This window comes from Sinocyclocheilus grahami, unplaced genomic scaffold, assembly GCF_001515645.1.
Source record: "Sinocyclocheilus grahami isolate Dianchi unplaced genomic scaffold, SAMN03320097.WGS_v1.1 scaffold75.1, whole genome shotgun sequence".
Lineage (NCBI taxonomy): Eukaryota > Metazoa > Chordata > Actinopteri > Cypriniformes > Cyprinidae > Sinocyclocheilus > Sinocyclocheilus grahami.
The window spans coordinates 829,181-853,494 of record NW_015505254.1 but is presented as its reverse complement, the minus strand read 5'-3'; the positions used below and the strand labels follow the sequence as shown (position 1 = coordinate 853,494).

Sequence of the window (24,314 nt, the reverse complement as noted above, 5' to 3'; positions counted from 1 at the left end):
GTGTATTAAATATTTATATAGGGGTGAGCAAGATTTTCGTGTTTTTGAAATAAGTCTCCTATGCTCACAAAGGCTGCATTTATTTGATCAAGAACAGCAGTATTGTAAATCTATTTCACAATTTAAAAGAGGTTTGGTCTGTTTTAATGTTTTTAAATGTCATTCATTCTATGCTTATTTGGTGCTCAAGAAACATTTATTATATTATCAATGTTGAAAACAGTTGTTATATACATATATATATATATATGTGTGTGTGTGTGTATTCTATCCAAACTGATCATTTTGATATATCATAGTTCATTATAAAAACAATTTACATAACAAAATTAAACTTAAAAATAAATATGAACTATATGAAATAAAATAATAAAGAATATTTCAAAGATACAATTTGCACAACATTTGTGATAAAATTTAAAATAAAAAAAAAGATTGCCCTTATTTTTTTGACAAGAGTACATCCCATGTAAACTGTCGATCTATTTTTTTTGATCACATATTACACATGCATAACCTGTGGATATTTTATCTATAGGGTGAAGGATTCATTGGCTTTTTCATACAGCTCTGCATGTGGAGAACAGTACGGGCAAGAATATGGGCAAAGACATTGACTTCTTGTTCTTTCCACTGTGAGGTAAAACCCAATAAATCCCTTCTCATGTGAATGCTGCCTCATTAGAGAACAACATGTTCTGGAGGGTTGGCTGTGTTCTTCTCTCTCACGTAGAGTTCTGGTGTGATGCACGATTGAGTGAGTTTTAACAGGCTAATCTAGTACTAGTGGTTGTTATGCTCTCTAGAGGACAGCAGTGGGGGGAACGGAGCAGAACGGGCTTCATGATGGTTGGTGTGTTTGAAGTGGATCTGAATGATGAAAATGGGATCATTTAGGTAGGTTTAATGCATGTGAGTGTGAATGTGTGTGACTGATCTCCATCTGGTGTGTGTAAGAGAAGTGGAGGAAAGCAAGATCTGGTATGAGAGAGAGTTGAGTTCAGCCCTGTGAGAGCTCTGGCTTGGTTGTCACTCTACATTGCCAACATGAGCGCACAGCAATTACATCTAACTCAATCCAGCAGGCCTCTCTTGCCCTCTTTCCTTTTCCCCCTCTTTTCACTCTCCTCATTCGCCATGTATCTCACTTTTCTCTTCCCGTCCCTCTTTTCTCCACCATTAAACACTTCCTACATGCCTGACATGGCTTTTAACTGTAGAAAACCCTTTATAAATGTAATCCATTACTGTCCTCCGATTATAAGCTCTCTTCCATTCACTCGTCTTTTTAAAAACATTCCCACTAGAACTTCGACTAGCCTCTTTAAAAACTCGCTTTCATTCGGTTTACTAAAAGCTGTCACCTTTGCCTACAGAGAAAGCACAATCTTCCTTGCATTCTGAAGTTACATTAGGCTATTCCAGTGTATGCATTTCTTTTGGGACTTGACACCAGTGGCCTGATCCAAACTTCTCACATGGTGGAGTAAAATATTGCAGAAACTGTCAGAATAACTCATTTGATGTGAGAATTTGTACCAGACATAGACATAGTCATTGACATTGCAGATGGAAACCAGGTTTGCACCAGCTAGAGTAGCTTAGCCAAACTTCTGCTTTGGCTGTCCCCAGAGAGTTTTTCTGTCAGCCGAATGATGAAAACATACATTTATATCTCCCTAATGTCAAATATTGTTTTGATGGAGAACCTGCAGTTTTAACGGTGTATTCTCTGTCTAATATACATTTGTCTCTTGACCATATGTGAACCTTTTTTATTTTACTTTAAAGTGCACAGAGATGTAGTAAGATGTTATGCTAACTGCTGCTGAACGCTGTTGGAAGACAGAGCGCTGAATGGTATGTCCAGCTGGTACACGCTAAAAAAAAAATCAATTTTCAAAATCCAAATACCATCTTAAACTGAATTTAGCAAAGTAAACGAATTCCAGCAGGCTAAACACAGAATCAGCTGAATGGTATCTGACATTAAAAGATTATTATTTAAAAAAAAAAATCCTTAACATTTAATTTAAATCCTTAACATTAAAGGTTGCTTCGGGGAACTTTTACGGTAAGTACGATATTTAAATAGCTACATATAGCCACTGGAGCATCTGCATCATGATAGTTTGTTTATTTACATTCTTGTGAAATATATTCTAATAATAAAGCTATCATGTTGAGATATCACTGAGCCATCTGGTGAAGGGTGTGAAAATCTGGAGAAAGCAACCCACTTTCGTCAAGAGGTAGGTAACCTCTCCACCTCTCTCTACCCCTCCTTACACACCCTCTCTGTCTTCCAGCCTCCCATTCACTCACACACCCGCTCAGGTTGTGACAGCGGTGTTCATCAGGCAGAGATGCCGGCTGAGCGATTCGTGGCGGTGGCTGTGATTTGCGCTCTGATGGCGCAAAACTGCCGTGGGGAGCTTGTGGCTCATGTGCAGGAGCTGAATCCCGTGCCTGAATCCTCCCTGCTCAAGCCCAAAGTCATGATCGCGATTCTGGCTCGGAACTCGGCGCACAGCCTGCCGTACTACCTGGGCTGCGTCGACCGCCTGGACTACCCAAAGGACCGGATTGCGATATGGTGAGACTCTCCAAACTGGATTTTTATGGAGTGCGGCTGTAGAGGTGTATGGTTTGCTTTGCAGCAAGTGTGTTGGTTGAAAACTGAGAAGGTCTGGTACATAGTGGAGTTATTGTGAAGTGCGCGCAGGTAAGGTTTGGTTAATGAAAACCTTCTGGCAGATAGAGGAACAGAGACGCCGCTGTCTGCGTGCAGCAGACCTGTTAAAGCGGTTTTACTGCACTCTGTCCACGCGTGTGTGCACGGATTTAATTACATGTTAAATGAAGATGAAAGGCTTTTGCTGGCTAAGCAACATGTCCAGTCGGTTCTCTTTATAATTAGAGTTTTAGGAGAGTTTCTGTCAGCATAATTTTCGAGTGGCAATTAGTTGACGTTCGTCTTGCGCAGCCGCCCCTACCATCCGTCTTAACTGTGACATAGGCTACTTGTAATATGTGTAATAACAAAGAAATAAAAGTGATAGATAATTGCAATATCTATGTTTTGTGCTGTCCGCAACACAAAAATCAAATGAGCTGCGTACGGTGACTTTCTCAAGCGAACTCGACTCGCGAGGATATGCCTGTATTTATTTGCTCTAACTTGTAAACGTTTTGTTGTTACTGAAATGTTATTTGAAAAAGCTGGTGACTTGTGTGTAAGAATACATTCTACCAACTTACTCGTAGTTACATGAATGATTCAGATATCCCCGCCCCCTTCTTGTATTTGTCAATAAATACAAGAGAGGGGACCAAAGTTAATGTCTTTGTCTCTTTCATGCTCACTTTCTATCCGTGTTCATATACCACAGATGATGAACATGAATGATCCGTGAACTATCCTCACTTCCCTTCAGCTTTTCCTAGGGTAAACAAGTGATTTACATTTACATTTCTTTCCAAATCAATTGGTTGGAGGCACACAACTTTAATTTCATCTCCCTCTCCTCTCTATGCTGCTCCACAGTCTGAGCGGAGCTGCTTTGATTGGAAAACTTTCAGTATGTGTTTGGGCTGACAGTACACCCCACTTCTCTGTTATGCCTTATGTTTTAACACTTTTTACATTTATTTCTTCTGGCAGGTTTTAACTGGAGAGTGTTTTGAACGAGGCACACATTTATGAAGTGAAATTCATTTCGAATCCTTTTGCATGTCATTTGCACCATAGCCTAAACTCTGCTAACACAGACTAATTTCTCATTTCTGTTTACATAGCCAATCTTTAATATTTAGGATTGAATTTAAAGTTGCACGGAAGTAGCAGCATATCTTTTTTTCTTATTGTGATGTATGTCTGAGTGTCCATTGCTTGTTGATTGGATTTTGAGATGTAGGCTTTGCAATCAAAAGTGGATGCAGATGAATGCAAACTTTCAGGCGCATAAGTCACCAGAGAGAAGTCTGTCATTTTCAACGAAAAGTATGGTTATGACATTTTGATTAAACATTACAAGTCAGCAACAATGGAAAAAAAACAAAAAAACATGCATGGATAAATTGTTTACAATTGGATCTATAAAATCCATTTAGAAAATAGATAGGGTCAATTTTTATTTCATGCCAACTTTAGCTGCCTGTGGACATTTGTATATGTGTATGTGCAAAGTTATGAAGACCTACAGGAGATTACTGAAGAAACGGAGTAGTCAAATGACAGGCTGAAAGTCTCACTGCTTTGCGAAAGAATGTGGGGAATTAGGGGGAAGAAAGGATGGAGTGAGAGGAAAGGGCAGGGGAGGGGAACTGTTGAAAATTACACAGGGGCACCACAAGTTGCCTAACAATCCACATTCCATCCCTATTGGCCACGCGCACTGGTCAACCACAATGACATCTCTCTGCCCAACTTTGTCTTCTCTTATTTGTTAGGTAAGTAGTATGAAGTGTAAGAGTGGTTTACACTAGAATTTTTTGTTAATTCTACTAGCCTGAAAAAAAGTTAAATAGCAACATTTTTGATACATTTATTACTGTAATCCTAACTAATAGTTATGGATATTTTTTTTTATTCAAATAAATAATAGCTGTACTTTTAGGTAACTAGGCCTACTGTACTTAAAAAGGTAGGCAAGATGGTCCACATGAAATGAATTAAATTCACGATCGCATTCAGATCTGCTTCCATCCAATCAGCAACTAATGGAGAGAACCAAGATTTTTTCGATAATCTGTTTCACTGAAATGTATATCACAATAAGAACGAAAAGATCTGTCGCTACTTCCATTTCATCGCAACCTTAAAGGAACTTTGATTACATAGAGTTTCTGTGATTGTTTGACTTTAGCAGGAGCTAAGCTACTATAATACTGAAGAGAATTGTTAGCACTAACAAGAGAGACAGAGAGGACAATCTCCTCTGACAGTGTCTTGATTAATGGCTCAGACAGTCTTTAAGTAATAACAAAGGAAGAGTGTGAATCCAGCGTCATGTTCCCTAAAGGCACAGTCCTGTAATTAGCAAAACGGTGTTCAAGATAATGGTGCCAACACAGCTTTTGACATAAGTTAGAAATGACTGATCAAGTTAAAGTCAAAATTACTGAACACAAACTCGTTTATAAGAGCCAACTGCTCTTTTGTGTATGTTTACTAGCCTTATCGGTATGATGTGATTTTCTTGACAACCATGTGAGCAGTTTTCCTTCAGACTCAGGTGTTCGTTCAAGCAGTTATGATGCTGTTGTTGAGGAATGCTGGGCATTTTGGCAAGTTAAATAAGCAAAGCATGCTGAATAGCTATAACAAAGGGTTTGAGAAAACAATAGAGATATGTTGGCAATTGATCTGACGGTCAGATATGTAAATGATTATATGTATGTCATTACAGCTCTGAGTGTGTTTGTGTTTTTATTAGATTTGCATGAGTTTTGCTGTTAATAAAACCCTGGCGCAGTGTTTGATGGGGTCTATAGCCTAACTTCTCCTTCACTATTGTTCTTTTCAGCATGTCCAGAACTAGTTTCTGCTGTTTCCAACAACAGCTACCTCAATTCAGTTGTCTATCCCATCCACCCAAAACCCAAAAGGCCTTTAACCCAGCAGGGGTTCAAGTGTAGAGGAACAATAGTGCACAAAAGTCCAGACGGCAGGACGATTGCAGACTTTAGTCATGGGTGTCTAGAGTCGAGCTGGAATAGTAGTTTATTGGTGTGCAGTGTTTTGGGTCCGGGCAGGTGACCAAATAATCTGCACATGCACAATACTATTATGTAAAAATGACATGGTTTTATAGTGGATATTGCAGCATTTTCATTGCAACACTTGTTTGCAGTTTTGGAGTGTTTAGTCACATGGCATTTTATGGTTCTGTTGATTGGCTCAAAATGTTCTGAGGTCCAATGCAGCTGCTAATGAAATATTTGCTATTGCATAACTTTCTCCAGGTAATATGTAGACATTTTTGGGACTTTTCTCCGTCACAGACCGTTGTTTTAGGTTGCCCCAAAAGGCACACTTGACAAAAGGTAGACGTGCATGAAGCAAGCAGACTTGCAGTGACATATAATGAGGTATTTAGAGGTGACGGAGGTTTATGTTGTTGGAGGGGAAATGCAGTTTTATTGCTCTCTGCTGGTTTCATCCTTCTGGTAAACCACTGGGATGACTAACATTGTCTGCAGTGCAAACAATCAATCAATCTGTCTACCTCTTCAGTCTTTTTCTCTCACACCCCTTTCTAATTTTTTCACTGTCTTTTTGTCTTGCTCTTGTTCTGTGCATAAGCACATATCACATACCTTTTTCACAGTGTTTCACATGCAGATGTGTTTATATTCACAAGGAAGATGAAGGGAGCGTCTCTGAGTTCATGTGAATGTTTGATAAACTCTGTCAGTGTGTCAGGTGAGACTGTGGGAATCTCTCCTGTTTTCCTGACCGACTAGTCTATGATCCTATATGCACTCTTGAGAAAAGCATTCGTGTTTTTACAGATATGTGTTTACAACTAATTTAACCACTTTTGTTGCTTTTATCAGATTTGTGATAACTCCAGAACAGATGTATAGGAGAACAATTGAAAAGCAGATTAAGCTAAACTGTTCTGGATGGATCTCTTAGGTCCTAGTTTGCAGCTGTATCAAATGAAATGTATTGGTACCTTTAACGTGAATGTAATTATGTACTTGTAAAAAGATGTCAAATGTCATGAGGAGGGATGAACTAGCATCACACTCTAGATGTGTTTGTGTGTGTAACATGGCAGAGCTGTGTTGACAGAGGGTGGCTGGAGGAATTTGAGTACAGCAAGGGTTTCACAAGCCCCTTTGCCCCCTCCTCAATCTACGGAGCCAGGCAGCCACGTCAGCCCATGCATAGGGGCAGAGCCACTTCAAAGCAAGCAAACACACACACACACACACACACATCTGTAACTGGCTATGTTTGAACCAATGGACATTTTCATTCAAATTTAAAAACCTTTGTTTAATTACGTAAAAAAAAAAAAAAAAATGTTCCAAAGCAGAACTATTTTGGCACAGTGTATGCAGTAGTATACTTTGTCAATTTTTTGTGTAATAGGGATAGTTCGCCTAATATGATTCTGTCATAATTTATTAACCATTATGTTGTTCCAAAACTGTAATTTTTTGTCTATACAATGAAAGTCAATGGCCCAGTGTTGATTTGGACCCCATTTCTTTTATTGACACAAACCGTTGAAACATTTTGAAAATATCGTTTTATGTGTTCTGAAGAAGAAATTCATAGAGGTTTGGAATGACATGAATGTGAGTAATCATAAATCAAATTTTCATCTTTGCATTGAGCAATCCCTTTAAAAAGTCATTAGAGGATCTACATCCACATTAGTCCAGATATTTGAAAATGTGTTTGTTTCAAAAACGCTCTCCATTGCAACTAGCATTTTTTTTAAAGAATTCTAAAAGTACTGAAAATACTAAAGTCAATACTGACACATAAAAAAAGGCATCAGCTTGCTGCAAATACGTAAAATGTGATAAACCTTACTAAGGTGATACCAAGAGACCAGACATAATAAAGTTCTTATTATTGTGTCATTCTTCTGTTTTCAAATTTATGTTATGAGGGCATAGTTTGTAGTTATTAAAGACTGTTCTCTGTCATTATGAACACACATGCTCATCTCAATACAACAGACCCATTGTTATAGTTAAAATGGGTAATCAGCCTATTAGGAAGTTTATTTCGGTGTTGTCAGAGCAGCTTTGAACAGTAGAAGACTTTAATAATATATTTTTTACTGGTTTATCTAATTCAGGGTTATTTCATGTAATCTCTGTGTTTTTACTCCAACATGATTGCTTCTTTTATTAGGGGATAGTCATCTTTATCTCTCATGGCTGTACTGTGCAGGTGGAGAAAGTATAAGATGTGTGTGTTTGGAGGTGAGTAGCATGTGGTGTCCAGATGCTGTCAATGAGGACATATGGAGGAGAAACGGAGAGACAAAAAGAGAGAATGAGCCTCGAGCAGTCAGATAATGAGCTGGAGACTTACAATAAACTTCAAACGGGCGAAAATCGGGTTTTTATAAGCAAAGTCCTGCTTCCTCCAAGCACAGCAGGAGCACACACTTACAAAACCTAGAGCTAAATGTCCTGCCACGAACACACACACACACACATATATACATGCATACATACATATACATCCCTAACACTTTTAATCACCTTTATCATGAGGTCCACCCACAGAATATTGCAAGTGAAATAACTTTGGGATGTTTAACAGTGAAATATCAGATTAATTGCAGCTTGGAGTAATGATTTGTTTCCAAAACATTAAAAATTAACATAAATCAAAATACAGATTGGGAGAAGCATCTAAATAATATTGTAGAATATAGACCTCATTGAGAAAGTGTATGTAACGTAGTCAGTGTCAGCAGTGAGTTTTTGCCCTTGGGTGTGGAAATTTGTTAGGGTTCGAGAGGTGAGACTGAAAGGTGAGGAGAATGTTTCTGTCCGGATATAAGTTTGAGTAATTCATATGCTGGCAGGTTTGAATTCCTCTGGCTGTTTACTTGTCTGGTCATGAATATGAGTGTTGCCCCCTGCGGCCAGAGCTGAGACACAGCCTCAAAAACTTCATACAGGCAGAAATACACTCACATAAGCACAAATGTGCTTATATTTGGGTGAATCAAAAAGCATGCCGGGGTATTATTATTATTTAAGAAAAAAAAATTTGTAAAAAGAAAATTTATTTCTTTTTCAAAACTATAAATTTTTATTATTATTGCCGTTATTTTTATGAGATTGTTTATTTTATATATTATTTAAATAGTAAGGGATTTATAAATAATTGTAGTATTTGTTTTAGCAATTTTAATAAAATAAATCATTTAAATAAATTAATATTAATCACTATTAATAAAAAGTAATTAGAATCATAATTACAAATAATTTTGAGCGCAGTTGTTAAATTCTAATTCTATAATGTTATATACTCTAATATATATTATACATATAACAATACATTTCTCTTTTTCTTTTGATTTTAGGAGAAATATTACCCAGACATGTTCTTCATGAGATTTCCCCATTTACAGTCAGACATAATGAAAGAAAGCATATATTAATGTAGCATGAAGTCATGCACAAATCATAAATCTTCCTAAATCAAATCATAAATCTAAATTCTCACCAGGGATACTTGCACACACATGTGTATATGTGCAGTTTTCCTTGTCATGGAGCAACATAACCCAAAATGCATTGTGTGGGTCTCTCCCCAGGAGGGTCGGAGAAGAACACAATGTGCAATCATTTGCCATTAGAGAGTCATTTAAAGAGATACAGTGAGTCCGTGTATTACAGATGTTTTTTATCAGCTGCAGCAGTGTGAGAGAACCACAACATGTTTATTTAATTCATATAAATGCAGAACTAGAATGAACAGAGAATTGAACATAAGTATGAGAATTGCATGCAAAGAAAAATCTAACGCACGTGTATTTATCCTCATATAATAATATGCACATGCATGCGCTCTTTTGATTATAATGGCTTTTTCACAGATGTTCTGGAAAAATTATTGCAGCTCGAAGGCCTGTTTTCCTATAAAGCAACTATGGCACACTTGCATTAGCTGAAGTCATCAGAAAAGCGGTGTGTGTGAAAGCAGTGATCTTTTTGACACTGAATTACCTGTCATTACCTGTGTGTCATTACCAGTCATAAAAAAACCAGACTGCTTATCAAGCTTGATGTTGTCTGTTCCCTTTGCTGTTATACACTCATAAAAACTTGGACACCCATAAAGCATACTTAAAACACACATACATCACCTTGGCCTGTATTTTTGGCACTCGTTGTTGGAGTATGTTGTTATGAGTGAGACTGTCTTGGCTGAGTAATTGTCATGGTGTCAAATAGCTGGTCTATCACTTGTTATTTAAAGACGCAGAGTGTATAATAATATGAGTTTACTTAGATGCACACACTGCATGCACTGTTATCTGTTGTCTAACAATGTTTGTTCGTGGGAGTTATATGTGTATTTGTGGGTTTACACTAATATTATTCACTGCAGATGTTCAAAGCAGACATCGCCATAGATTTGAAAGGCGGCAGTGGGAACAGGATGGATGTGTCCCTCAAAAAATAAAAAATAAATAAATAAAAATCCATGAAAATAAATAAATAAACCCCAAAAAACAGTCAAACAGATATAGAAACCAATACATTTACATAATTTTACATGACAAGTAAAATAACACAAATAGACTCAGAGAATATATTGTAAATAGATTCATGTTTTGTCTTGTTTTATGCGTAAATCTCAGTAAATTTAGTAATGTTAATGCTTTAAATAAATAAATGAGAAATATATAAAAATATAATATTTTTTTTCTTGCTACAAATATCTAAGCATTCTTAAACAAATATCAGTTTACTTGAAGTACAGTAAAATTGCACAAAAGAGACTTCCCCCAGAGAATCTATTGTAACCAGACTCATATTTTGTCTTGTTTAAAGCATAAACCTCAGTAAAATTAGTAAAGTTTATGCTTTAAAACAAGTAAACAATGTAATTTATCTTCTTAGCTAAATTTAGGCATGTATTGCTTAAAGATGTATAATTAGTAGTTGAAACTAAGAAAAAAGGCTGCTTATGAATAAGCTTTCTGTAATTTATTATTATTATGATTCATTTAACTGTTTTTGCACTTGTCTACACATTAGGTGAAATGAATCCAGTTGAATTTTCTCCATTGCCTCAAGTTTCATCCTGATGCTGCTGCAAAACATCCAGCAGTGCTCTATTAATATAGATATACACACCAATTGAATTTTATTTCTGGTAAAGGTGGGGTGAGGAAATGTGAATGTGTGTGTGAATGTGACGACTGAGGTGATGTCAATATTTGTTGGTTTTTTCCAACATGGTTTCACTGCAGAGTCCCTGTGCAGTGGAGGTTTCCACTGGCACAGCCAAACGGCCCTGACTAACTGAGGACACTGAGTGTGTTTGTGTGCTTGTGTCAGTGTTTACATGTGATCTCCACAACGCCACAGAGTAGTAATGCTGGGAAAGCTCACTGTTATGTCACATGCATGTATGTTCATCGCAGTTAATGTAGTCAAAATATAAATGAGTTGCTGTTTTGCATAAATGATGTTGCAAGTCATGGTATATTGTTTGATGAAGTTTATGAATTTTCACTTGCTAGTAACATATTTAACTATGCTAAGCTAGGCCCTTCAAATGCTAATATGAAACTTAGACAATACGTCTTTTACCTCTCACAAGCTGCTGTTGGCAAGCGGTTGTTAAGTGCCTCACTTCCTTGCAAGCCCATAAATGTGCCAGAGGAATTTATCAGCCCTGGAAATACAGTGCTAGCTGCTTGCTAGCATTGTCAAATAGCATTTTTGACATCTTCACTTGAATTTTAATAATCTTATCGAGCATTTCCACAAGTCTAGGAGAAGGAAATATGAACTCAAAACACATTGTTGACTGTTCCACCCTTGCCTGAGGGACGTATCGCTCTTTCACTGCTCCTGATGAGCAGCTGTTTTTGGAGATTGTCTTGTCTATGTTAAAATGATGTAAATTCTCCTTTATATTTTCTTGAAGGGCTGCAACGGACCATAATGTGGACAACACCACATCCATGCTGAGAGAATGGCTGAAGAACAGGCAGAGCAGATACCATTACGTGGAGTGGAGGCCCATGGAGGAGCCACGGTTGGTTGAAAACATCTTGTTCCAGAACAGGAGGTTTCAAAGTCAGTTAGCACTAATGGTTGTTTATGTCAGGAATTTGCAACAGTCTGCTAATGTCTTTCCCATCTAAATCTAATGATTTCCAGAGCAGGGATTAAAAAATCATATAAATTCTGTCATTATTTTGTCACCGTCCTGTTCCAAACCTATGCATCTTTTTTTCTATATAAGGTCATACACAGATGAGTGGGGGCCGAAACACTGGGCTCCATCTCGTTTCAATCATGTAATGAAGCTCAGACAGGCGGCACTGAAGGCTGCACGAGAGCGCTGGGCTGATTATATACTGGTGAGGTTACGCTGCCTTTCTTGTCATAATTGACTTATGTTGCATCTGTTATACTCACGTTAAATAAAAAACGCAAGCACTAATACTCCAACTATATTCATCATATGACAATTACGTTGATGCTAAATTGGTATTTTTATGTAAAACTAGAGTTCTCCAACTACATCTCTCTCTTTTTCTCTAAGTTTGTTGACAGTGATAACCTCCTGACCAACCCACGGGTGCTGGATCTCATGATGGCAGAGAATTTCACACTGGTGGCACCCATGTTGGATTCCCGATCCCTCTACTCAAACTTCTGGTGTGGTATCACGCCTCAGGTAAACATGGTTTATCTCAGGCTCAAAGAGTAATACAAATAAAATTATCTCATCATTTACTCACCCTCATGGTTTTCCAATCCTGTATGACTTTCTTTCACCTGTGCACCATAAAAGAAGGTATTTTTAAAAAATGCATTTTTTTTGTCCACACAGTGGAACTCAGTGGTTACTAAAAAAAATTTGGTTACCAACATTGATCAAGATATCCTCTTTAGTGATTTTCCAGAAGAAAGCAAGTCATAAAAGGCTTGGAATGACTGAGTAAATGATCATTACATTTTCATTTCACCCCGAAATGAATTAATTACTCACCCTCATGTTGTTCCAGACCGTAAGACATTTGTTCATCTTCAGAACACAAATTAAGATATTTGTCATGAAATTCAAGAGCTTTCTGACCCTTCATAGACAGCAATGTAACTAAAACGTTCCCAGGCCCGGAAACGCAGTAAGGAAATCGATAAAAAAGTCCATGTGACATCAGTGGTTCAACTGAACGTTTATGAAGCTATGAGAATATTTTTTGTGTACAAAGAAAACAAAGATAATGACTTTATTCAACAATTGTTCTCCCGTCTTGGTGAACTAACCCTTCAAGGCAAGATTTATTGCTTTTGTTCAAAAGGCATTCAAACGGAATTGTACATTCAATGCTGAAATAGCCTGATATCTCCGTCATTTTCTCAGGGTTATTACAAGCGCACCCCAGACTACCAGCCTATCCGTGAGTGGAAGCGCTTGGGCTGTTTCACGGTTCCCATGGTGCACTCCACCTTCCTGTTGGATCTGAGACGTAGCGCCACACTCGACATGGCTTTCCACCCACCTCACCCCGACTACAGCTGGGCGTTTGATGACATCATGGTCTTTGCATTCTCCGCACGACAAGCTGGTGAGAGATCTCCATTGGATTGTTTTAACAATGGTCCATTAAAAATGATGTGTATGTAGACTATGTTATAGACAAGCTTGTTTTGTAGACTATAATGTTTTATTAATATCAGTTTAAAGTAAGGTTTAATTCAGTATAATTCAGTTTACATTAGGGAATGCATTAGGTAGAATGAACTAAAAATTGCGATTAATCACAACCAAAATAAAAGTTTTTGTTTACATAATATATGTATGTGTACTGTGTATATTTATTATGTATATATAAATACACACACATACAGTATATTTGAAAATATTTACATGTATATACATTTATATTCTTATATTATATATAAATAAATTTAATATATAAACATAACATATTTTTCTTAAATATATACATGTATGTGTTTGTGTTTATATACAGTATACATAATAAATATGCACGGTGTATACACATATGTGACCCTGGACCACAAAACCATTCATAAGGGTCAATTTTTTTAAATTGAGATTTATACATCATCTGACAGTTGAATAAATAAGCTTTCCATTGATGTATGGCTTGTTAGGATAGGGTATTTTTTTTATATTTGGCCGAGATACAACTGTTTGAAAATCTGCAATCTGAGGGTGCAAAAACATCAAAATACTGAGAAAATCGCCTTTAAAGCTGTCCAAATGAAGTTCTTAGCAATGCATATTACTAATCAAAAATTAAGTTTTGTTATATTTACGGTAGGAAATTTACAAAATATCTTCATGGAACATAATCTTTACTTAATATCCTAATGATTTTTGGCATAAAAGTAAAATCGATAATTTGACCCATACAATGTTTTTTTTTTTTGCTATTGCTAAAAATATACCCAAGTGTGACTTAAGACTGGTTTTGTGGTCCAGGGTCACATATATTATGTAAAATAGAGACGTCAAGTCGAACACTTTCTGCTCCCAGTAGTGACACTCTTGCAGTGTTTGCATACTCTATCACAGATGAAGTGAATTAAATGCAATATTTTTATTTAAAATATAATGACGTTTCAGAAACGTTTTCATGAGCAACAGAAACACTTTTTATATACTGCTTAATACAGCGCCATCTGTTCATGAATAAAGTTCAACACTAACATATACTATTTAAAATACCAATAAAGTGGGGGTATTTTATCAGTTTTTTTTTTTTAAACGTCACTCAATATAACAGTGCGACTACACAAAAAATGCTTTTACTGTTATAAAAACACAGATTTGTGAGCATTATTGGAATTGAATTGTTAGAATAAACACACAACACATGTTGTGCTTGTCATCACAGAATCTAACCAATGAGAATAAAGTGTGTCGTCATCAAGGAGGCTCTCGCAGCCGATTTTGAGCAACTGCAGCGCCTGATAGGTGGCTGGTCGCTTTTACTCTGGTGGTACTTTGATGGCACATGTGATCGTAAGGCAGCTGCAGTTCCAATCAAAGGCGGACACATTTTCTAACCAGAATGCATTGCTTTTGACTGGTGGCAGCCGATCTTTGCGGCGCCACATGAAGTCGAACAAGCCTACAGACAAGAGTAGCACATGACAGAATCACATGAGGGGCAAGGAACACATGACAGGAACATGAAACAAGGCAAAATATCAAAATCAGAAGCGAGAAGCGAGAAACAAAGCCCAAACCCCATGTTACAACTAGTTAAATTATATATATTTAATTTAAATATCAAATAATAAAATCAAATGTTATAATATTAAAGGGTTAGTTCACCCAAAAATACAAATGAGCCCATGAATTACTCACCCTTAAGGCATCCTAGGTGTATATGACTTTCTTCTTTCAGACAAATCCAGTTGGAGTTATATTAAAAATTCACTTTGATCTTCCAAGCTGTTTAATGGCAGTCAGCAGGTGTTGCAGCGCATCAGTCCAAAATAAGTGAAATAAAGCGCATCCATCCATAATAAAAAGTGCCTCACACGGCTCCGGGGGGTGAACAAAGGCCTCCTGTAGCAAATCGATGTTGTATTGTATATGTAGAAATTAACATTAAGCTGAATTAATAAATACTGGTATTATAGTAGTTTTTATTGTTAGGTTATGATACGCATTAACTAATGTTAAACCATTGAACATATTGTAAGTGTTGCCATTTTATTATTTAAGTGCGTGAGTTGTTTTGGGAATGAGTGCTTTTAAGCACGGAATGTTTTCAGAGCAAACAGATGAAGGCAGTTAAGAGTACCGTTCTTCTGTTTTTGGGACCCAGAACAGACACGGATCAGAAACTAACACATAAATCACTGCACCTCCAACTGTCCAGCTCCAGTATATGTTGCTGTGGAGGGTTTGTGTTAATATAACAGCTTTAATGTCAGATAATGTTGTGGCTAATATAACCAGCTCCAGCTGGGCAGTTTTATGGCCTCTTTGGGTGTTTGTGGATGTTCCATTAAGGAAATAATGTGTGTGTGTGTGAGAGAGAGCGTGCAGTGGATTTACAGTAAATCACATACACATACAGCTAACACAAAGCCGTCAAACCATGACTCCAAACACACCCATGAATAAAGCCATGACAACACCAAACCACACAAACACATTAATGATGTAACACTCATGTTTCTCGTTGTGTAGGGTGGGCTGACTACATAGGGTACATAGAATTATGTGAGATATTCATGATGTGTCTGTATTATGCTTTTGTTTTTTCTGTAGGTGTACAGATGTATGTATGTAACAGAGAACATTACGGTTTTCTGCCTGTACCTCTGAAGGCCCAGCAGAGTGTAGTAGATGAGGAGGAGAGTTTCACACACACCATCACTGAGGCCATGAGTGAGTATTATCACTCACAAACACATTATATACACATTAAAGCATAGATGTTCATGCATTCACTACAGTTCAAAAGTTTGGGGCTAATTCCATTTTTAAATGCTTTTGAAAGAAGGCTTTTATGCTTTGCAAAACTGCATTTATTTGATCAGAAATACAGTAAAAACAGTAATAATGGGAAATATTATTACAATTTAAAATAACATTTCTATTTTTATATATTTTAAAATGTAATTTATTCCTGTTATGGCGAAGCTGATTTTTCAGAAGCCATTACTCTAGTCTTCAGTGTCACATAATCCTTCAGAAAGCATTCTAATATTGACTGATATGGTGCTCAAAAAACATTTATTTTTTTGTGGAATCCATGTTTTTTCCCCGGATTCTTTGAATAGAAAGTTCAAAAGAAACACATTTATTTGAAATAGAAATCTTTTTTTAACATTATAAATGTCTTCACTGTCACTTTTGATAAGTTTAATGCATCTTTGCTGAATAAAAGTCTTGATTTCTTTAAAATTTTTTATTAAATCTTACTGACCCCAAACTTTGAAACAGTAGAGTATGTTTATCAAGCCATTTTCTTCTTGGGGACCGTTGCCTGGTCTCCACCATGTAGGTAAACACACACACACACACACACACACCCATAAGAAGCACACCCATGGCCACCGCCCCTAATAAACCACCCTTTTTAAACACTATATTTTCAATCCTTATTATTTACAGGTTTTATTTACATTTTGTTATGTTCCAATGTGTAATGTTCAGATGTCCATTTTATGCAACTAAAATGCCTTTTCTTGCAGTTGATCATAGCATAAAACCCTCTGAGTTTCTCTTCACTCCACCCAAATCCCAGGACAAGATGGGCTTTGACGAGGTGAGAGAGCAGAATCTCTGGAATGTCTTGCTTGACTGGACACTCATGATAGATATTCTGCAGAGAAACCTCAGCTGATTTAAGCTTCTTTGAAGTGACATTTTCTTATTTTGCCCTGCGTCCGTCCTCAGACTCTCTCGTTCTCTTTTCTGCTCAGATCTTTCTGATTAATCTGAAGCGGAGGTTGGACCGGAGGGAACGGATGTTGAACACAATGGCGGTGCTGGGACTTGAGGCCACGCTGGTTAATGCTGTAGATGGCAAGTAGGTCATAAAGGGGACATTCTGTGGAATCGTATTTGTGATGTTTGGGGTTTGGATGTTTTGGTAACTGTTGATTTGACCTTTTTTATTCCCTGTCAGGGCTCTGAATACATCTCAACTTCAAGCTCTAGGTATAGAAATGATGCCGGGATATAAAGATCCATACTCTGATAGGGTGCTGACACGTGGAGAGATCGGCTGTTTCCTCAGCCACCACTTCACCTGGAAGCAGGTACAGACATACTCAAATGTAAACAAACATGTGACACTCACTATAAATAGAATATGGAATAGGGCAAGGTTTTTCCTTTTTCAATATATAATCAATGAAAGGAAATGTCCTTCAGAAAATGCTGATTGTCAACCAACAGAGGTCAAGTTAAATATTATATGAATGACTTTATTTTCTTTTTAATTTTGTATGAAGTTTTCAGTTTTTGAACGTGTAAGAGTTGAATAATTGAGATTGTCAAATGCGGTCTATACTAGTATTTGTCTAAAAACTTTTAGATATTTTTGGTTTATTTGATGTTAGATAAACACATTTTTTTCTTTATTAAATTATATTTCTTTACCACATCTAATAATTATCACAGCACAATCATTGAATTTGTGCCTCTAATGCTTTAAAACAAAGTGGACCATATTGGCAGAAAGTTGCCTCTTTCCCAAAAAGACTCATGGCTGTATTCGATCAAAAGGGTGCTTCTACTAAATACTGAGCAAAGGGTCTGAATACTTAGGACCATGTGATATTTCAGTTTTTCTTTTTTAATAAATCTGCAAAAATGTCAACAATTCTGTGTTTTTCTGTCAATATGGGGTGCTGTGTGTACATTAATGAGGAAAAAAAATTAACTTAAATGATTTTAGCAAATGGCTGCAATATAACAAAGAGTGAAAAATTTAAGGGGGTCTGAATACTTTCCGTACCCACTGTATGTACACACACAGGGGATACACCCTGTGTCTTTATTTTTGGCCTCTGTTAAGATTTTCACTGTTAATTAATGTTTTATATAAGACAAACGTAGTATAATTGTCCAGTTAATCAGATGAGCAACATTCAAGTACATTTTTCCATTTTCTGAAACAAGATTTTTCAACAGATAAATCGTTTTCCGTTTACTTTGTGTGTTTGTGTGTGATAGGTGGTGGAGAGGGGTCTGCAGCATGTGCTGGTGTTGGAGGATGACGTGAGGTTTGAGCCTCAATTTAAAAGGAGGTTACAGACCATCATGGAGGATGTTGAAAAAGCTCAGCTAAACTGGGACCTCATGTAAGAACAACACCAGCTGAAAACAAACACATGAGACGTTTTCATCATTCACAAAAGCATATTGATCTTTCTCTTTCTACATCTCTCTCTTTCTTCTTCGCTCTCCATAGATATGTGGGCCGTAAACGAATGCAAGTAGCTCAGCCGGAGGTGTCCGTAGAGGGTGTTAATAATCTGGTGGAGGCTGATTACTCATATTGGACTCTAGGTTATGCCCTTTCACAGCAGGGGGCCAAGAAACTCCTCGCTGCTCAGCCATTTGGCAAGATGCTCCCTGTGGATGAGTTCCTGCCAGTCATGTTCAACAAACACCCAAAGTAAGTGTGATGCATGGATTGGTGTGTGGATAGATAGATTGATGGACAGATAGATCAATGGATGGATGCAAGGATAGATTGATGGATAAGTCGATGGATGGATGGATGGATGGATGGATGCATAGATAAATGCATGAATGAATAGATGGATGGATGCATAGATAGATACATGAATGGATGGATGGATGCATAGATAGATACACGAATGGATGGATGGATGGATGGATGCATAGATAGATAGATACATGAATGGATGGATGCATAGATAGATAGATGAATGTATGAATGAATGAATGGATGGATGGATGGATGGATGCAAAGATAGATACATGAATGGATGGATGGATGCATAGATAGATACACGAATGGATGGATGGATGCATAGATAGATAGATACATGAATGGATGGATGCATAGATAGATAGATGAATGTATGAATGAATGAATGGATGGATGGATGGATGCAAAGATAGATACATGAATGAATGGATGAATGGATGCATAGATAGATACATGGATGGATGGATGCATAGATAGATACATGAATTAATTGATGGATGGAATCATAGATAGATACATGGATGGATGGATGCATAGATAGATAGATGAATGAATGGATGGATGGATGGATGCATAGATAGATACATGAATGGATGGATGGATGCATAGATAGATACACGAATGGATGGATGGATGGATGGATGCATAGATAGATAGATACATGAATGGATGGATGCATAGATAGATAGATGAATGTATGAATGAATGAATGGATGGATGGATGGATGCAAAGATAGATACATGAATGAATGGATGAATGGATGCATAGATAGATACATGGATGGATGGATGCATAGATAGATACATGAATTAATTGATGGATGGAATCATAGATAGATACATGGATGGATGGATGCATAGATAGATAGATGAATGAATGGATGGATGGATGATGCATAGATAGATACATGAATGAATGGATGGATGGATGCAAAGATAGATACAGTACATGGATGGATGGATGCATAGATAGATACATGAATGGATGGATGGATAGATCATTCACAGTACTATCGCTTTTTATTTCTTCTCTTTCCTACTACTTGTTTCACTTTTGTTTCAGTTTTTTTATAACCATTTCTCACTATGTGTCAGTAAGTTGTTGTTATTTTAGCATGTGTGTTTGGCTCAGTGTTATTTTTTTAGGATTACTGATAAACTAATATAGTTTGATTTGTATTAGTTATCTATTTTAGTTTTAGTTACAGTTGTAGTAATGTTGTCATTTTATTAGTTTTTTATTATATCTATATTGGTTTTTTATTAAGTTTTAGTTTTATTTAATTTGAGTTATTTCAGTACTTCAACATACAAAATGGAAATGAAATAATATACAGTATATATATATATATATATATATATATATATATATATTGAATGTATTTATATATATATGTATACGTGTGTGGCTGTACATACACATGTAGTTGTTTTTTGGTGTTTGGCTTAGTGTTATGTTAGAATCATTATTATACTCATACCGTTTGTTCTTTTAATATTTTCAATTGTTTTTAGCTTTATTTTTTTTCGTTTTCATTTAAATGTTTAGTTTTGAAATGTTGTTGTATGCATTTGTCATTTTTATTTAATTTCTTTTCTTTTCTTAAATGTGTATATATATAGTATTTATAGAGTTTTAGCTTTTAGTTTTAATTACTTTTTCTTATTTGTAAGTCGCTTTGGATAAAAGCGTCTGCTAAATGACAAAGTAAAGGTAAAGTAAGTAAAGATCAATGGATGGATGCATAGATGGATGATAGATCAATCGATGGATGGATGGATCAATTGACAGATAGATAAATGGATGGAATACGTGAATAGATTGATGGATATATCGATAAATGGATAGATGGATGGATCAATCGATAGATAGATTGATGGATAGATTTTTCAGAAGCTTATACACACAGGTACACACTGAGGCTGTACTGCTGAGTAGGACAGACACAGTGCTAGATTGTTCAGAGTGGGGGGAAAAGTATGGTGTCCCTACTGGGTCACACAATGGCTGCCTTTCTACCCAGTTTCCTCTATTGGGAGGCGTACTCAGCACTAGCTGTGCCCCCAGCATGTGTTGCCTTTACTGGCCTTTCTCTCTCTTGCCTAATACCCTCATTACCCTGTGGTCCTTCTCCTCTGTTCTTGCATTCTCTGGGTCTCTCTTCCTACTTTGTGGAATTTTGGGAAGGGCCAGTTCTTCCTGTTCTCGGCATTCAAGGGACAAAATTCCCATTGATGGTTCTCTGAGTTTTGGGGGAAGGGCCATTGGTATAAGACAGATGGATTACTGTATAAATATACTCCACTTTCTGTGTGTTTGTGGTGTGTGTGTGTGAGAGAGAAAGAGTCATTGTGTAACCCAAGTGTGTGAATTTAGTGTTGTATTATTGTAAAGTGTAGTAAAAAAAAATTCATGTTGTTCAGATAGCTTTACCCATTATAGAATCATTTAATTGTACTAAATATACATTCATTTGAACCTTAGTATGCCAATATTAAGATGAAGAATGTTTAGGGTAAGTAAGATAAAAAAAAATTATACTTTTATTCAGCAACAATGTATTAAGGCCATGGCTGTTGAAAATTAGCTTTGCGATCACAGTAATAAATTATATAAACATTTTTATTATACATCAATTGTGTAATTTTTCTCATGCCCTTGCTTTTCTTCTCCCCTCTCCTCGTGTCTCTCTCTCAGTACGGCATACATGTCTCACTTTGATCCCAGAGATCTGTCTGCTTTCTCTGTTGAGCCGCTGCTGTTGTACCCAACACACTATACAGGTGAGCCGGGTTACTTCAGCGACACAGAGACCTCCACTATTTGGGATGACGAGGCCATCAACACAGACTGGGACAGACAGTATGCTAAAAAAACTGCTCAGCAGGAACAAATTCGCTCCATTGCTCAGAACAGTGTCACCGGGGACACACCACCGCCTGCGTCCCGAGCCTCGCGAGACGAACTCTGAGTCCTCAATGTGTTCTCAAACTACACAACTGAATGACAAAACACACTGACTCAGACAACTCACTCCTCAATGTCCAGCAGTCCCCTCCTCCTTGGCGACACTTCGGCCAATAGCATGACAGCTGGCTGGGATGCTTGAACACCATTGGCTGGCTAGTTGATTTTGCACAAAGACACACAAGCTCCTTTTGTTTTCACTTATTTACTTCATGCCTTCCAAGGACCAAACTGTCCTCGGTGGACACTTCAAAGTGTTTAAAGGATGAAGAAAAAAGGACTGGATGGAGGAACATAGACATATGGGAATTAGATTTGGGTTTGCTAGTGGATGAACAAGACAGATGAATCTTTATTTTAATGTTTTCTTTTATAATTTTTTTTTCTTTTGTAATATAAAAACAGATACGGTTTATGCGCAGAGTACTGAATAAAAGAATCCTACACAGCCTGTCTACATTTCTACTGTATATTGTCAGGAAGGAAATTATAAGTTGATATATATATATATATATATATATATATATATATATATATATATATATATATATATATATATATATGTATATGTATGTATGTGTGTGTGTGTAGCATCACAAATTCACTTTTAAATGTAATTCATGTGTCTAATATATATTAGAGCCATTAATTAAGAGCAGTGGTTACATAATTTTGTGGGGAGGTTGTTCAAATCTGTCTTGTTTTTGCATAATTCAGTTTTATTGGATCTAATACTCTAAAACTCTATCTAAAATATGTTGAATTTTCTTAAAAGAAGAACATGTGACTTTTGACACATCATTCACTGGTCATTAAGTATATGATTTTTTTTAATGAATAAGAGCAACTGTACAAGAACAAATGTTCAAAGTGTGTGTGAGACAAAAGGTGTTTTTGTGTTATTGTGAACATCATATTGTCACTAATTCCTTCCAGAATATTCCAGAAGGCGCATGTGTCTTAAAAAGTGTATGATTCTACTGGACATTGTCAACTATCATAATTTGAAATGGCTGGATGCAAACGCCCTAATTTTTCCAAACACACTCGTATTTTTCCACTCAGCAGGCTGGCTCCTGTTCTCTGACTGTTGATTTCATTACCATCTTTGATATCTGAAGATGTCATGGTGCTGGTGGTGGGCTGATTCAATAAAAGTGACTGATCAATAATATAATGAGTCTAATAATATCTGTGTAAGCTAACAAAATTCATAGCTTCAGATTCATTTTGGTATATTGGCAACCTTTGTGTGCTTGGGTAGTTAAATGTCTTCTTCAATAACATGTACTACCAGCAGGCTCTGGCTGATTCTGTGCTAAATACTCCATTCAGTGCAGAAGAGATGTGTATATGTTGGTTTATGGCTAAAATGGTAAGCTACTGCATTTGGCAACCAAAAACATGGCACACCAAACAATCTAAAAAACATTTACCATAAATAAGTTTGCTGTTTCAGAATGTGCTGCCAATTTAATGTTTATGACCAGTGAGTAAACAAGAGATGTTTACACAAGAGTGGCCTGTGCTAAAACATCTTAGGTCTTTGCCATGTTAGTGTTGGTAGATTAAACCATTAGTTTAATTTACTGAGGAATTTAGTGACATTGATGTGGCAGAACAAAAATAGCAGCATTTCCTCCAATCAGTAATGGTTTCCCTTAAACTTCTTGGTAAAAAAGTTTTTATTAATTTTACTAGCAAGAGTTGGAGAGATTGACTATGTATTTCTTAAACTCGTATGAGACATATAAGCTACGTTCAGTCATACAATGACACACATATATAGTACAGTAGATGTATTAGTATATTATTTCAGTGGTGCACATTATGGTGGAAATTCAAATGTAAATGTTCAACGCAATTTATTCCTAAGAGGTAAAAATGCCGTTGTTCATCCGTGCTGTAATATTAGGAGACACTGTCATCTGCTGGAGTATGGTGATGTTGCATTTCGTCTGCGAAATAAAGTTCAAAGGTATGATGGGTAATGAGGACCCAAAACATACTCTCATCTCCTGCCTTACTGGAATTTGGAATGTTTTCTGGCCTCTAGAGACATTTAAATCATCATTCAGGTGGGATGACAACGCATTTTTCAACTTCTTAGACATACATAATCCAATCATGCTGGTTTAATCTTTTACTGTGAAATACTTATATATACAGGATAGTTTCTCTGTCTTTATTGTTCTAACTTATGGAAATAGTTGTTTAATATGTATTAATAATGTCCTGAAAAACTGATTATTTTGGTTATATATCTTAGGTTATGTGTTTCCAACATAACTCATACATACAGTACCCAGCACACATTCACAAACAATTTTCCATTATACACCCAGTGGCTTAATTCTCTGAGACAAATGTTTTTACTATGAGCGGAATGAAGGAAATACTTTGTGTGTGTGTGTGTGTGTGTGTGT

The 24,314-nt window shown here is 36.5% G+C and overlaps 1 protein-coding gene across 1 annotated transcript; it reads left to right on the top strand.

Moving 5' to 3' along the window:
* The first annotated feature begins 2,335 nt into the window (after nucleotides 1–2,335).
* colgalt2b (collagen beta(1-O)galactosyltransferase 2b) lies at nucleotides 2,336–22,389 on the top strand. Its single transcript, XM_016273106.1, has 12 exons — nucleotides 2,336–2,596; nucleotides 11,654–11,764; nucleotides 11,975–12,092; nucleotides 12,278–12,412; nucleotides 13,103–13,307; nucleotides 15,998–16,117; nucleotides 16,927–17,000; nucleotides 17,158–17,264; nucleotides 17,364–17,496; nucleotides 18,416–18,543; nucleotides 18,654–18,860; nucleotides 21,619–22,389. Exons 1-12 carry the CDS (start codon nucleotides 2,367–2,369, stop codon nucleotides 21,890–21,892), a joined length of 1,842 nt encoding a protein of 613 aa, XP_016128592.1. The 5' UTR covers nucleotides 2,336–2,366; the 3' UTR covers nucleotides 21,893–22,389.
* Nucleotides 22,390–24,314: the final 1,925 nt, after the last annotated feature.

Coding starts and splice junctions, on each gene's coding strand:
- colgalt2b (XM_016273106.1), top strand. CDS start 2,367: ATGCCGGCTGAGCGATTCGTGGCGGTGGCTGTGATTTGCGCTCTGATG. Junction 12,093..12,277: donor GCTGGGCTGATTATATACTG/GTGAGGTTACGC, acceptor TTTTTCTCTAAG/TTTGTTGACAGTGATAACCT. Junction 18,544..18,653: donor CAGCTAAACTGGGACCTCAT/GTAAGAACAACA, acceptor CGCTCTCCATAG/ATATGTGGGCCGTAAACGAA.